At 37.5% G+C, this 16,604-nt stretch overlaps 1 protein-coding gene across 1 annotated transcript in view; it reads left to right on the top strand.

The window, feature by feature from the left end:
• The first annotated feature begins 1,253 nt into the window (after positions 1-1,253).
• WIPI2 (WD repeat domain, phosphoinositide interacting 2) overlaps positions 1,254-16,604 on the top strand; it is a 30,063-nt gene continuing 14,712 nt past the window's right edge. The window contains exons 1-7 of the mRNA XM_043994880.1: positions 1,254-1,622; positions 7,917-7,999; positions 13,167-13,336; positions 14,008-14,104; positions 15,029-15,126; positions 15,337-15,429; positions 16,247-16,317. Coding sequence (XP_043850815.1) covers positions 1,549-1,622; positions 7,917-7,999; positions 13,167-13,336; positions 14,008-14,104; positions 15,029-15,126; positions 15,337-15,429; positions 16,247-16,317 — 686 coding nt within the window. The 5' untranslated portion in view covers positions 1,254-1,548. The remainder of the gene's footprint in view (positions 1,623-7,916; positions 8,000-13,166; positions 13,337-14,007; positions 14,105-15,028; positions 15,127-15,336; positions 15,430-16,246; positions 16,318-16,604) is intronic.

The raw sequence follows: 16,604 nt of genomic DNA, 5'->3' as shown, positions 1-16,604 counted from the left end.
TGGAGCACTCTTACCTTTTATAGGATCCTAGGATTTAATGCTGAAAAGCCCCTTAGAGGGCACCTAGTTCAATAGATAGCTTTATTCTATTGATAAGATTGCCGAGAGCCAAGTAAAAAGGTATTGTAGTATGGCAGAAAAAGTTTGGCTTTAGCTTCAGATGATCTTAGTTTGATTCCTGATTCTGCAACTTCCCAGCTGTGGGATTTGGGGCCTCAGTTTTCTAATTTATACAATGAAGGACTTGAGCTTGATTGACCCCTCAGGTCTCTTCCAGTTCCAAATCTACCATCCTACCAGTCACACAGTAACCAGGGGGAAGGTCATTTGAACACAGATATTCTGAATCCAATGAATGATCTTTCTACTTCACTATAGACTTAATGATTCCCTAAATTACTTATTCTTTTTGCTTCTCTCACCTCCCTACTAGAGAGTAAGTTCCTTGAGGGCAGGACCTGAATTTTGTGCAGTACCTTTTTTCTTTTCTATTTTCTTTGTAAATATTTATTGAATTGAATATTCCCTGGTATTGTTACTAATTCTTTATATGTACAGCTCTCGTCTTCCCTAAGCGATTGTAAACAGGTCAAGGGCTATGTCTTTACTTAACTGTGACTGGAACGTAATAAGCACGTTAATAAATGCGTTTTGTTCCTTGTTCGACTCGACTTTTCTCCTCAGCTGTCTGTGAAACTAAGCGCACAGCAGGCATCCGATAATTATTTCTATAATTAATCAACCACAAACATTTGCAAAGTCAATGCAAACTCACAGAATGCACGTGCCTTCGGAAGGCGTCAGGGAGCAATTTACAGAACTCAGGGGCTCTTAATCTGAGAGAAATTTTGCATCTTTATTTTCACTAACATTTAATTGAAATTCAGCGTTTCCTTCAATTTTGAACGTAGACAACAATATCATTCTGGACAGGGGTCCAGACTTCGCCAAGCTACCACATGACATACACAAAAAAAGTAAAGAATTTCTGTTCTAAGAAAATAGACTCCCCACACAGCGGTAGAAAGAAGAGAGTGGTCTTCTACAACTTCCTAAAAATCTCAGTACGCATGCGCCAAGGAGACCTCTCATTCACGCACGCGCAGCTTCCCGGGCTCCGCGGCGGCGGTCCTTGAGATGAGCCTCCAGACAGCGCTTCACGCGTCGCGCGTGCGCATTGATACAGAACCAGCGTCCTTCGCGGCTACCGTGAGCCCGCACCACACGCGTGTTGTGGCTATTGCGCCTGTGCGCGACCCCGGTCGTGTGCGGCCGTGGGGGCGGAGCGGCGCAAGCGCCCTGCGAGATTTAGGACCTGGAGCGTAAACAAGAGACGGGAAGGGATGAGGCGACGGCAGAAGTTGGAGCAGCGAGCGGCGGTGGTGGCGAAGGCGGCAGTAGGAGCAGCAGCAACAACCACAGCAGCTGGAGGACCCACGACGGAGGAGACGACGGCGGCGGAGAGCGGGACCCGGAGCCGACCCTGACTCCCTCGTCTCTCCCGGCCCGGGAGGTAGAGCGCCCGAGCCCAGGCCCCCCCTCTCAGCCATGAACCTGGCCAGTCAGAGCGGGGAGGCCGGCTCCAGCCAGCTGCTCTTCGCCAACTTCAACCAGGACAACACGTAAGGAAGGACCCCCAAGAGGTGGTGAGGCGGGAGTAGTAGCCCGCGGTGGGGCTGGGGTTCTCTCAGGAGTCCGCCTCCCGAGGGAGCGATTCTTTGCTCAGGCATTAGGTGGAGTGACCCCCCACCCCCCCGCAGCCTCTCAGCAAAGATTGGGGTGAAGGCCGGGCCTTCCCTGGGAGGCTGGGAGAGAGGTGGGGTGGGTCAGGGCCAATCACGGGAGCTAGCAGGGACTAGTGCTTCCTGGTGGTGGGAATCAAAGACTGGAGAGTTTTCTTTCTAGTGATTTTTTTTTGGCCTTCCGGGTTAGGGATAGGGGAAAGGGGGAGAGAGAGATTCACGTCCCACGGATAATCTCTTTTCAGTTTGAAGTGTTTTAAAGTTTAAAAAAAAAAAAACCAAGGCGAAGGGGAAGGTGCTTTTCTTTCAGCTTCACTTTGAACCCAAATCCACACAGAAAAAGTTTTTCCCTGGGATTGCCATCCTGCTATCAGTCATCGGGTTCGAGCTGCAAAGGACCTCGGAGAATAGGAGACCAAGTCCTTTTGTTTTACAGACGAAAGAACTGAAGCTCAGAAAGGTTCACCTACTTGCCTGCCCAGAGTCCCTCACTTACTGTGTCTGAGATGGGATTTGAACTTAGATCTTTAGGACTAAAAAAAAGTCAATAGGCTTGGAACCCTTTTCTCTGCTTTTTCCACTACAGGTTTCCATCATTTTGTAGAAATCAATAGTGATAGCCGGTTTTTTGTTTTGTTTTGTTTTGTTTTAGTATTTTTGTAGCGTGCTTCACTGAAATCTGCAGATATGCATAGAAGGAAATTAATAATAACCTTGGCATCTTAAGTATTGGACTGGAGGAAAAAACTAAGAAAAAACTAAGTGTATGATAAAGTAATTGGGGCCATTATTTTGGTGTTCTAGACTTTTTGTTTAGAAAAGATGTCATAGGGAGCAATGGGACACAAGTCCTTAGAGTTGACAAAAAGGCCTATATGAGATGCTTAAGAAGATGGTACCGAGAATCTATGAAGATAGTTAAGAGTTGAGGTTGCTGAAGAAAGGATGACTTACTGGGACTATGAGGGAGGGAGGGCCATCTTGAAGTGAGTAAGAGGAAATGATGTAAGGGTGGTGGTGGTAGAGTGTCATTTGGTTGGATTGAGTTTGCTACTATATTGATTACATTCAGTAAAACAAACTAGGAATTGAATGCTCATTTCAATTAATTGAGTTTAGAAGGACTCTGCACTGAATAGGAGAAATAGAGTTGAGAAATTGGGTTAGGATAGTTGGTTGCATTAGACAGTTAAAATCATACGTCTGGTACAGGGACTTTGGAGATCACCTAATAATTCAACCCTCATTTAATACATTGAGGGAACTGAAATTTAGGAAGGTAAAGTATTTGGTCACAGTCACTCAGTATGTTATTGGCAAAATCAAAACTATTAGTCACCTAATCAACATTTTATTAAGCACCTGCCTATGATGTGCTAAAACCCTGATTTATAATGTGTTCTTTCTATTAATACTATGATTTCTCTGCTGTATTGAATAGTCTTAAGAAGAGTGGATTTACAAACTAATGTTTGAAAGGGATATCACTACAGGCCAGGACTTGTTGCAACATATTTTTGCAACAACAAAAAAACTCTAAGGAAAGAATTGAAACCTTTTCATGACTCGGTATTTTCAATCAGTATTCTGTATAACAGATTTTCAATACAACAAAGTATTTGGGCAAAGTTTGTCATGGTAATTCTATTCAAAATAATAGTATTGTAATTTTCAAACCTAGTAAAATTAATTAAACTCATATTTTGAGTGAGATGAGAGAAACTATTATTCACAGGTCTTAGATAATTTAGAATTTCGTAAATTTGTATAAGTACTAAATTTTGTCTGTATCTACCTTGTTGGGACTCAGTAATTGCAAAGCTTCTGGGCTGCCAAATTCTCATCTGCAAAAAGGAAATACATATAATAACCTGTTTTACAGGCCCATTTTGAGAATAAAAAGTTAACATGTCCTTGCAGGTTAGAAATCCTATCCTATTGGCCTGGTCCTATACCCTTTATAATCATAGGCTATTTTTCCTAACAGAATAATCTTGAAAACTATAGAAAAGGTTCTTAGCCTGGGGTCCATGAGCCCCCAACCCCCAGAGGTGTGTGAGTGTGAGGAAAAAATTAAATCTATTTTCACAGATTTCTAACTGAAATTTAGCATTTCTTTCAAAAAACATTCTGAGAAGGCTTTACCAGACTGCAAAAGTGTGGGGTTCTTGGCACAAAAATTTAAGAACCCTTGCTCCTTCCAGCAGTTATTACAGCAAATATTTTATATCATTTGCTCTTATCAGAGAGTGTAAATGTCTTATGACCATAACTTCATTAGTTTGTAAGATTAAACAATCTAAAGGGATAACACAAAATAGCTGAATATAGAAAGAACTTCCAAGTTTGTTTGGTTTTTTTAAATTTTCTTTTATTAAAGGAACAAATCTTTCAGGAAAAGAGCACTTTTAGAACAGTGAGTGTTCTGGAGGCCATTGCAACCCACCGCTAATTCACAAATTTTTTTTCCTCATTTAAGAAAATAGTTATTATCTAAGATTCTGTAACCATAGTGTTTTCATTAATAACAAAACTTTGTTGTTTATTTAGCTTTGCTATTCCTTGTCTTTTCTAATAACAGCGTACTTTAAACTTTTCCAGTATTTCTTTGTCCTGTCCTCATATTTTGTTAAATTTTTTTGTCACTTATTCAAGGTTTGCAAGAATTTTAGATAACCTTGTCTAGCTCTTTTATAATTGTTATTGTCAATCAAACTGAATGGAAAAGCATTTATTAAGAACTAGACAATCCCTATACCCCAAAGATGGGGATAATGGTAGGTAAGATCTGGGACTGGGGGCTGAGGGATTATGGCAGGGTGGAGTTTGAAGAGAGTGTAACAGGGGCAGATAAGGGCCTGTGGCAAGGCTGAGCCCAGGTGATCCTCTAGTTTACGGTTAAAGTTAGTAACATCCTGTTTATCAAATGGTATATGTAGGGATGTCTACACCTAAAGGAGCTTACATTCTGAGTGAAGACAAGAACATACATCAGCACATACAGATAAGTAATATATACATATATATATAATATACTTATGAAGATGAGTATAAATAAATGCAAAGTAGCTAAAATTAGTTTGGGAAGTACAGGCAATTGGGATCAGAAAATGCTTCATATAAAAGGTGTAGTGTTTCTTGGAGGAAGGAAAAAGGGATTCTTTGCATAGGTGAAAAGATAATGCATTCAAAAGCACAGATCTATGAGGAACAGATCATTTTGGTTGGATCAGAGTGCTGGCAGGGGAGTGATTATGAGGGGTTTTAAAAGCTAAAACAGCCACTGAAGGCTATGGGGCAGACATGTAGGAGCTTGAGGAATATCACTTTAGTTACTGTGTAGAATGGCCCAGAGATTGTAGAGTCTTGAAAGGTAGGGAGACCAATTAGGAGGCTGTCTCAAGAGTTGATGAGGACCTGAATTAAAGTGGTGGTCCTGTGAATAGATAGGAGAGATTTGGGTAACTGATTGGATATGTCTGACCTGAAAAAAGTAGAGAGAGGAAGAAAAGTTTAGGAGGAAAGATAATGAATTGTATTGTGGCCAAATTTTGCTTTTGCTTTAATATGTAATGAATTCAACATTTTTTAAAAAGCAGTACTGCTTTGTTTACATTTCCTACTGACCTCCCTTCTATTCTGCTTAAATGATCTCTTGTTTTTTGTTAACCCTGTCAATAGCCACCACCACCCCAACCCCACTGAAAGAAAGGAAAATAAAACCCCTGTATAAAATAGTTAAGCTAAACAAATCTGGCCATATCTGAACATATCTCATTTTGCACCTTCAGTTCATCACTTGTGTCAAGAGGCGGGTTGCAATTTCATGACTGGTCCTCTGAAACCCTCAATCATGGCATTGATCAGAGTTCTTAGGTCTTTCAAAGTTTTCTTTACAATATTGTATAGACTGTTCTCTTCACTCTGCATCAGTTCATGTCTTTCCAGATTTCTCATAGAGTGTAGATATTCTGTCCATTCCCCACCTGATATTCCCCTTAGTTTCTAGTTCTGTCAGTACAAGAAAGAGCTGCTATAAATATTTTTGTACTTAAGCAGCCTGTTCTTTGATCTCTTTGGAATTGAAGCTTAGTAGTAGTATCACTGGGTCAAAGGGCATTGATAGTTTAGTAACTTTGGGGGTATAGTTCCAAATGGCTTCAGAATGCCTAGATCAGTTCACAGCTCCAAGTGCTATTTTTCTGTAGCCCTTCTTATTTATCCCCCCCCCTTTTTTTTTTTTTTGCCAGTTGTGACAATCTGATGTGAAGTGGAACTTCATAGTTGCATAATTTGGGTTTTTCTAATATAGTAATTTGGAACTTAAGCAAAATCTTTAAAATGTTAACTCTGCCTCAATTTTGTCTGTGCAAAAACTTCAATTTTACATAATCAAAATTGTCCATTTTGTCTTCTGTGAATGACCCATATCCCTTGATTGTGACCTCATCCCCACCCGTAGTTGTAAATAGGTATTTCCTTCTTTACTCCTTTTGCTTATGATATGACCTTTTATAACTTAAGTCAGGTATCCATTTGAAACTTGAGACTGAAATGTTGGTCTAAACTGAATAAGCCAACTTACTTTCACTGTCCTAGCAAGTTTTTTTTGGGGGGGTTGTTGGATGAGGGGGGGGTTGTTGGATGAGGGGGGGGTTGTTGGATGAGGGGGGGGGTTGTTGGATGAGGGGGGGGTTGTTGGATGAGGGGGGGGTTGTTGGATGAGGGGGGGGTGCACCTGCCAAGTAACTGTGGTCTTTGTATTTATCAAACAGTATGCTTCTATGTTTGCTTTCATATGTTGGGTGTCTAATTTGTTCATTTTAATTAGGTTGTATTACTGCTTTGTTCTATGGTAATTTTAGTTGGTTTCATTGATATGTAAATATAAATAGTATGTTAAATATGTGTTCTTTATACTAAGTCTCATAATTAATTTATATAGCATTTTGCAGTTAAAAAATGCGTTAGCATATAATCTTTCTTGATACTTATAACAACTTTATGAAACTACCAGAAAATTAATGTCCTCATTTTTACAAATAAGGGAACTGATGCTGAGGTACATATAGAACTTTAATCTGGCTTTATCATTCCTAGTTCTGTGCTTTTCTGTTTATTATGGTCTAAGGGATGTTAAAAATTATAATAACTGATTCTTATCCCCTGTGTATTGCTATCTTATCTATTTTCCCCTAGTTTTATTTGTCATGTACTTTCTTGGTTTTCATTTTCTTTGGTTTAGTAATGTTTTGGGGGAGTCATTCAAGGGAAAAAATTAGGTTTCACTGATAATTCTCTATGTAATTTCCTTAGACCTGTGTAATAACTTAAACCTTGGCAGAAGCTGTTATGTTGGCTGATGATATGATATCCTTAAATGCAAAGCTGCCACATTGGTCCTTGGGCTTTCCATATTTCAAGCCAACTTCTGACACCCTGTGTAGCATCCTGGTACTTTGTACAGCAGTTTACCAATTTGGTGTCTTGTTGAACTATTGGTCCAAGTAAATCTTCCACTGACCATAATACAATCATAATTAAAGCACACAAATTCTCTCAGATTATCCGTTTCATTAACTGCAATTCCTTAAAACAAGTGAGGCCAGGCATATCTTAATCATTTTATGAATATTCACAATTTCCTAGCTGATATGGCACCTATTTCATGCATATTCTATGCTTTATCACCTAAGTTGCTATAAAATAAGTTATAAAATAAGGTTTGTTATTTTGCATCTCTAATGAGATAATACATAGGCTGGTTTGACAGTTCAAAATGGGAGTTAAGGGGCAGCTAGGTGGCGCAATGGATAGAGCACCGGCCCTGAAGTCAGTCAAATCCGGCCTCAGACACTTAAAACTTACTAGCTGTGTGACCCTGGGCAAGTCACTTAACCCCAATTGCCTCACTAAAACAAAAACAAAACCAAAAAAAAAATGGGAGTTAATTTTTTCTGTTCTGAGAGGCATGACAATGAACAGAGCTGGCAGTCACATCCCATTTCTGACATGCTGCTGGGTGAATCACTTAACCTCTCAGTGCCCACCCAGTTCTTTTAAGATAATAGGGTATAAAAGAGTTTCATAGTTTAATTCCACATAATGTACTGGTCTTTCAATAAAATATTTCATATCATGGTTGCCTTTCTTAATAATTTACTTCTTTTTCAGGTCCTTAGCTGTTGGTAGTAAATCTGGTTACAAATTCTTCTCCCTTTCCTCTGTGGATAAGCTGGAACAGATTTATGAATGTAGTAAGTATTCTGTTTTTCCCCACTTTAGAATTTCATGTCAGCTCATTTTGTTTTGCTGTCTTAAAGGCTCCTAGGACATTGTGACAGTGGACTGTATCTGCTAAAATTTTACTCTGCATCGCTGATTTTCTTATGGCTTACCATTTTGGTATCATAGTCTATTTTGTGCAAATTAGGTAGTAGTATTTTAGAAATGCCACCTTTGGTGGCAAACTTCAAGAGTAAAGTTACAGGTTTCATAATAGATGGAAATATGAACAGAAGGTATTTCGACTCCTTGTTCTCAGCTCACTGAGAATTAAAATTTTCCTCTACTGATTCCTATTTTTTTCCCTAGTTGTTTACCAGGCGTATCCAATTCCCAAACAAGATTATTTCTTAAGAATTTTGCCTACCAATCAATATAATGGGAGATTTCAGGGACTCATTATGTATGATGGAAATATTTTGTTAATTATAAAGAGTAATTTTCCTGGTGGGTAAAGTTGAAATGTACATTAGAGTATTTGAACCATGAAGTTGCAATGTTGCTGTTGTGAAAGTGAAACTTCTTGACAGACTAATATGAGAAACCTCAGAATTTTCTTAAAATACTAGATTAGCAAATGGTTAGTTTTGTTCTTCATTCTCCCTGAAATTGAGTAATGACTTGGTTTTACGTTGTTGCCACTTAGGCACTTCTCTTCCTTCCTCCACTCGATTTTTCTGAAAACAAACTTGACTGGTAACTTGACAGCATAGTATGCCAGTATGCCATAGTATGATTTCTTGTTTTACAGATCGACCTGGTGAGGTTTGGCTAAAGATGACTATTTAGCTCTGAAGGAAAGATGATCAAAAGGGCAAATGTTCTGTAGCTTATTGAATGTTTTGTCATTTTATTCCTTTTCTTTAGAACATTAAGAAAACTTATGTCCTTTAGAAAATAGCTTCTGGAAATGCTGAAGCCAAGAACAAAGCATGTTTTTTCTGTTTTAGGATTTAGTTCATATTCAAAATCAGATCTCTGTTACCATTGGCATGTAGAATGAGTTGAGCCCCAATTTGAGAAAAAAAGATGTTTTGCTGTTCTTTATTATTTTTGCAGGGCAATGAGGGTTAAGTGACTTGCCCAGCGTCACTGAGGCTGGTTTTAAACTCAGGTCCTCCTGAATCCAGGGCTGGTGCTTTATCCACTGCACCACCTAGCTGCCCCCTTTTGCTGAAAGAGATCCTTTCCCTTTGTATCTTGCAGCAAGAATTGAAGAATTTTGCTACATTTTTTGAAATAAGCACTATCTGGGTCTTGTCTTTCATTTATATAAAAAAAAAAACAATTTAATTTATTTGCTTCATCCATTGCACCACCTAGCTGCCCCCTTGTCTTTCCTTAAACTGTTGCAAGAGTATATCTCAGAATGAACACTATTTTAAAAAAAAACAAAACTTTTATTTTGATTTCCAAATTCTATCCCTCCTTCCTCTACCGCCCCCCCCCAGGCAGCAGAGGTTATACATGCGCAATTATGTGAAACATTACCATATTAGTCATTTATATAAGAAAACTTGAATAAAAGGAAAAACTGAAAGTGAAAAATAGCATGCTTTGGTCTGTGTTCAATCAATATCAGTTTTTTGAAGGTGGATGATGTGCTTCATCATTAGTCCTGTGGAATTGTCTTAGATCGTTATATTGCTGAAAATAAGTTAAGTCATTCAGTTCATCAAATAATATTGCTGTCTCTGTACAATGTTCTCTTCGTTCTACTTCACAATACATCAGTTCATACAAGTCTTTCCAAACCTTTCTGAAATCATCCTTATGGCACAGTAATATTCCATCACCATCATATACCACAGCTTGCTTAGCCATTCCCCGATTGATGGGAATTACTTTGATTTACGTTTCTTGGCCACCACAAAAAGAGCTGCTATAAATATTTTTGTGCAAATAGATCTTTTTCTCTTTTTTGGGATGTCTTTGTGATGTAAACCTACCTAGCAATGGTATTGCTGGATTAAAGGGTATGCAGTTTTATAGCCCTTTGGGTATAAATTCCAAATTGTTCTCCAGAATGGTTGGATTTTTCCACAACTCCAACAGTGGATTAGCATCCCAGTTTTCTCCCATTCCCTCCCTCCTACATCCAATATTTTCCTTTTTTTAATATTTGCCCCTCTGATAGATAGGTGTGAGGTGATACCTCAGATTTATTTTAATTTGCATTTCTCTGATCAATAGAGATTGAGAGCATTTTTTTCATATGACTATAGATTGTTTTGATTTCTTTGTCTGAAAACTGCCTGTTCATATCCTTTGACTATCAATTAGGGAATAACTTTTTTAAAAAATAAATTTGAGGGGCGGCTAGGTGGCACAGTGGATAAAGCACCGGCCCTGGAGTCAGGAGTACCTGAGTTCAAATCCGGCCTCAGACACTTAACACTAGCTGTGTGACCCTGGGTAAGTCACTTAACCCCAATTGCCTCACTAAAAAACAAAAACAAAAAATAAATTTGACTCAGTTCTCTATATTTGAGAAATGAGGCCTTTATGAGATTCTTGTTTCAAAAATTTTTTCCCAATGATATGCTTTTCTTATCTTGGTTACATTGGTTTTGTTTGTGCAAAACTTTTTTAATTTTATGTAATCAAAATTAGCTATTTTTCATTTTGTATTGCTTTGGTTAAATTCTTCCTCTATCCATAAATCTGACAAACAATTCCATGCTCAGTTTGCTTATGGTATTACCCTTTATGTGTAAATCATGTACCTATTTTGACCTTGTGGTGTGAGATGTTGGTCTATACCTAGTTTTTACCATAGAATGAGCACTAAAGACATATAGCTAAATGTATGTTTAATTTAAAAGCTAGATTTGTTGCTGTTTTCCTTTAATTCACTTAGTTGGTTGAATCTTATTTTAAATGTGTATATATAGGAAGATTGATTTAATTAACCCCTAAGGCAAATAGTTTTATATTTGAAGGAATTACTCTATGGAATAAAAATCAGAATCCCAGTTGGTCTAGAAGATGCCCTTTCAACATAATGAAGTTGGATGTCAAAATGAGTAACTTTGAGATGTTTAAATGTTTCTGACCTAAGAGTGATTTGCAGTGGCTTAAGGCAGAGGTTAAGTGACTTGCCTAGGGCCCTATATGTAGTGAGTGTCAGAGTACATAAGTAGCTGCTTAATATTTAATTATAGAATCATGGGAGATCATTGGCCATGTTTTTACCCTTCTACTTTGTAATTTAAATCTAAGTTCTTTCCTTTAGTTCCTGGGTTAGGATGAACGTTTTCTGTACTTCTGAGTTGTTCAGGTCAAAACTACTTTTGACTTTTGTCCACAAAAATCCCCTTTTCTGGGTACATGGTATCTTTTTTTTGTTTTTTAGTGAGGCAATTGGGGTTAAGTGACTTGCTCAGAGTCACACAGCTAGTAAGTGTTAAGTGTCTGAGGCTGGATTTGAACTCAGGTACTCCTGACTCCAGGGCCAGTGCTCTATCCACTGCGTCACCTAGCCACCCCTACATGGTATCTTCAAGCCCATGAGCTGAGACTCTAGCCTCCAAGTATGTCCTTGGTTTAAACCATATTAAAATTGCTTCCTATCAAAATGAATTTCCTAGGTATCAGATCTACGTCACCTTATATTCTTGGTTTTCTTCTCTTGTTGACCTAGATTGATCAGATTTCCAAGTTTATTCTCTGTGCTTTATACTCCTTGGTGGTTCTACTTGTTTCCTACATAATCGGTGAATCAGCAAATGGCCGGCATATGGATCATTAATAATATATTAAAACCTACAGTCACTTCATACATCTTGTTCTGGGCTGTCCCAGCACTCTTAGGACATTTACATACTGAAATCTCATTGTTTTCTCATTTGTACCATTCTTCCCTCATCCAGTGTGAAGTTTATAGCAGCCCAGGGTGACTTGGAGGTGTGATGGCTTTTGTCATACAGCTCACTCTTAACCTTTTCAAAGTTTATTTCTAGACTGCAACATTTTGTTTGCTCTATTACATTTTTTGTTTCAGACAGAACCCATATTACTACTTCTCTCTAAATTTTGAAGTATTTTATAGAAAAAAATTGGTTAAATGTCATCTGACTTGTAGATTTAAGTTTTTCCTGCTCAAATTGTAGAGTTAGGGGCACATTCAGAATTGTACAATTTTAGCACTGGGAGGGAGCATCAAGAATGGTGCTGGGTTTGTTAACTTGGTCTGTGAAAGTTAAAAACTTGTTAAAAAGTTGTTAGATCCTTCTGGCAGTCTGATAAATCCTATGACTCAAACCCCTAATTTACCAATGTCCAAATTTACTCATGAGATTAAGACTTAGGCATGATCAAAGTTAGTAGTAGAGCCGAAACCCAGTCCCCTGACTTCCAGTCTAGTGTTTTTTCTTCATGATTTATATTCAATTTGCATTCTGTAAATGTGCTTTTTGTTAGCTTATTTGGGATAAATTATCTGTCTACAGTCTAGGGTACTGGGTGTCAAAAAGTTGAAAAACATACTAGAAAGTATCTAAGAATCCGTGTGTGCTTTACTTTTTTTTTTTCTACTTTATCCCATGGAATGCAAGATCACATTTATTTTCCTTCGGTTTTGCTTACTGATTGAAGTTTTGATCAGAAGTGAATCTTTAAATTTTCATGATAGCACCTTCCTATTGGGATAAGGTAGGCATTAAGATTAAAAAGTTTTTTAATTAAATGGTATAAATGGATATAAATTGAACTATTTTAGATGTAGTAGAGAAACTTAGCAGTTAAAGGCAGGGCAATGAGGGTTAAGTGTCTGAGGTATTTGAACTCAGTCCTGAATCCAGGGCTGGTGCTTTATCCACTGCGCCACCTAGCTGCCGCCAGACTCATTTGAATTGCGCCAGGCCCAAAATGAACAAGGCAGGAAAATTGCAGTTTCCCTCCTCTCCCCCAACACACACACTGAATTCCTGAGTAGTAATACTGTAGACTTGTCATGTGTTTGTATTCCTTCTAGATATTTAGTTTTCTTTTAGGTTTAACATGAGGAGTCTTCTGCTCCAGGTAGAATGTTTTATTATAAAGGGAGTTATACCTAAATAACATTTTTACTTGAGGATTGAGTTATCTTTTGGAGTTGTTATATGTACTAACACAGATTCTTCCCACTTTGTATTTCAGCTGACACAGAAGATGTATGTATTGTGGAAAGATTGTTTTCAAGTAGTCTGGTGGCCATTGTTAGTCTCAAAGCTCCACGGAAGCTAAAAGTCTGCCACTTTAAGAAGGGGGCCGAAATATGCAATTATAGCTATCCTAATACCATATTGGCAGTCAAATTGAATAGGCAGGTGAGTTAAAATAGTGAAATAAATGTGTCCCGTTCTTCTGTTTTGTGAATGATTCAAGGTTTCCCATTTCATACAGAATGTAGTTCAAACTCCTTTATGCAGGGCCTTCACAGTTGTCTTCATGAATCCTCAAAGTCAGCAAAAACCAGTTTACTGTGTCCTAAACATGCCTTGCAGTTCTTCACTTTCCTTGTTGTTTCTCATTTCATCACAAAATTATATGTTCTTGTGACATCTCTTCTACTCCATTTGAACCATTGCTTAGTTATTTAGCATTTTATATACTTGTCTTGTGTCCCCAGCCAGTTCCTGTGTTTCTAGAGAGCAGGAACTTTAGCTCAATCCTCTTCTGCATAGAGGAGAACCTTAATCTTTTTTGATTTGGTTTTATGAGACTTCCCTACACAGCTCTTTTTGCTTAGTATAAGTGCATTGTCAGGGAAAAGGACTATCCCTAAGGGTCCCTAAAAGCTTTCTCTTCATGGCATGGGGTTGAATGTAGGAAGGATAATTGCTGGCTATAGAATATGTATTGCTGTTATTAGAGGAATTGTAACTACTGATACAGATGAAGTAATTATCATGTATTTTAAACAAATGCATATTTAAATGATCCTAACATTTCAGGATAGTTTCATATGATTTTTTTGTGGGGTTTTTTTTTTTCATAGAGGTTGATAGTATGCCTAGAAGAATGTCTGTACATACACAATATTCGTGATATGAAGGTACTGCATACAATCAGGGAAACTCCCCCTAACCCTGCAGGTAAATCCACTTGTGTATTAATGTCTTTTTATTGGAAATTCAAAACACTTTAAAATATTTATCATTATTTATTATTTTATTATATTTTAGCTAACTTCAGGTGGGAGGTTTTATAACTACACTAGATTTCTTAAGTAATTTTAAAAGGCATGATGGTTTGGAAGGTCTGAGTCTGTCTCACCTCTCTGACTCAGTTTCCTCATCTGTAAAATGCTGATGACCATGTCTGAACCTTCTCCACAGGGTTGTTCTTTGTAAAGTGGAAAGCAATCCATATAAATGAATAGGTTGGAAAAATGAGCAAACAAAAAAAATTGTCAAGTTTCTATCACTAAAAGTTTTTTACAGAGGACAAGTATTTAAATACCTACGAGCAAAAGCTTTCTCCCCCCCCCCCCACTCCAAGAAAAATGCAGATTGGACACAGGTTCAACAAGTCCTAGAAGACATTTTTTAAAGCAGAAATTGGTTTAAAAATTAAATAAGAGCAGTAGAGGAAAAATTGGAGCAATGAAAGAAGATTGTGAAAATAGCATTTAACAACTTGGCAAAAAGAGGCACAAAAATATTGAAGAGTAATTTCTTAAATCAGAGTTGGCTAAATGGTAGAAGAGGTACAAAACTTTACTGAATAAAACAACAGATTTGGACAAGTAACTTTTTATGGGGATGACACATTCAAATTCAAGCCCCCTCAGCTGTTCATAATTTTGTTTAGTAATAAGAGTTATTGTCTTGGCCTTACATTTTAGGTAAATTTGAATAAATTAAGTTGCCCACATTCCTCATTGTGTAGATATCTTGGATGAATGTTTGAAATTGCTGAAAAATTTAAATACTAATTATGTCTAGTGTGTTTAAGTTTCTTCTAAATTTTCTTTCAATTCTTTCTTACCATTGGTCTTACCATTGTATTCTTCATAGGTTTGTGTGCGCTGTCAATAAACAATGACAATTGTTATCTGGCTTATCCTGGGAGTGCAACTATTGGGGAAGTACAAGTCTTTGACACCATTAATTTGGTGAGGATGCCTTTTTTTCGAAATATGATTGGGAAGTTTTTATGCACCAAGGGAATTTTTGGAAATCTAGTTCTAGAGATCTAATCTGAGAGATCTGAGGCAGCTTTGTATCCTCTGCCCTTAAGTAAGCTGTATTTCTAGCACATAACTTTGAATTATAATGATATCTTGCTCAACAATTCATTTTGTTGCTCTTTTTACACTTTTCAGAGAGCCGCTAATATGATACCAGCTCATGATAGTCCCCTAGCAGCTTTGGCTTTTGATGCAAGTGGTACAAAACTTGCCACAGCTTCTGAAAAGGTAGGTCATATATGGACTGTAGGCTAGAGGATTTCAATTTTTTCTTTTGCAATACTGTTCACACAGCTGATCATGTTTCCATGTAAACATTACAAAGAAGGAAAAGATAGACACTTGTTAGACTTAGTGTAGTTCCTTGAACCTAATTTTAACATCTGTTGCATATTCATAGAACTAAATTTAGAATTTGGGTCACATCACAGACAGGTAGAAAAGGAGGGGTGTTTTCAACCATTAGATTGGCTTTGAGCTGTTAAATAAATCAGAGTAAATAACTCCTACACTTTAAATGAAGCTTACTTTGCTTCAAAATAATTCTCATTTATTTTTAAACTGTCTCTTAGTGAGCCCTCAAGGGAAATGTGGCTAACTATAACCTCATCCTTTCCCACTGGCCCAATGGTAGAACCTGACTGGTAAAACCCCAGTTTTTATTGAGTCCCTTTTTCTTTAATTAAATTTCTATCTTTTGTTTTTTATCTTCATTTCCTGATACATCCTCCCCACTACCCAGAAAGTTGTCTTTTATAACAAAAGGATAAAAAATAGGAAGAAGTTAAGCAGAACTAATATCAATTAGTCCAGTGGTGATCCAAATCTCATAGTCCCCTACCACTGCAGGAAAGAAGGTGTATTTTCAACTTTTGTCATTAATAGTTACACAGAATTCTTTGAATTGAGGTGCTTGGAGGTTCCATTTACATGGTGTTATGATATATTGTTTTCCTGTTTTCCCATGTTGCCATTTTTTCTTATATGCTTCTTACATTATTTATAGTTAATAGTTTATCTAGACTATTTTTTTCCTTCCTCTCAGGGAACTGTGATTAGGGTATTTTCCATCCCAGAAGGACAGAAAATCTTCGAGTTCCGGAGAGGAGTAAAGAGGTAATAGCAACATTTCCTGGAAATTCTTTAGGATATATTTGGATTTCAGTTCTAGGTAATGCCTCTAAACAAGTGGAAATGAGTTTAAATTGCAACAAGAGTTTGTTTTTAGGGGGGTTTTTTTAGTGAGGCAATTGGGATTAAGTGACTTGCCCAGGGTCATAACTAGTGTCAAGTGTCTGAGGCTGGATTTGAAATCAGGTCCTCCTGACTCCAAGGCCAGTGCTCTATCCACTGTGCCACCTAGCTGCTATTTGTTATACATATGAAAAAGGATTTTTTTCCTT

The sequence above is a fragment of the Dromiciops gliroides genome, chromosome 1, assembly GCF_019393635.1.
Source record: "Dromiciops gliroides isolate mDroGli1 chromosome 1, mDroGli1.pri, whole genome shotgun sequence".
Lineage (NCBI taxonomy): Eukaryota > Metazoa > Chordata > Mammalia > Microbiotheria > Microbiotheriidae > Dromiciops > Dromiciops gliroides.
The sequence above is the reverse complement of the archived record's forward strand: the minus strand, read 5'-3'. Positions and strand labels throughout refer to the sequence as shown.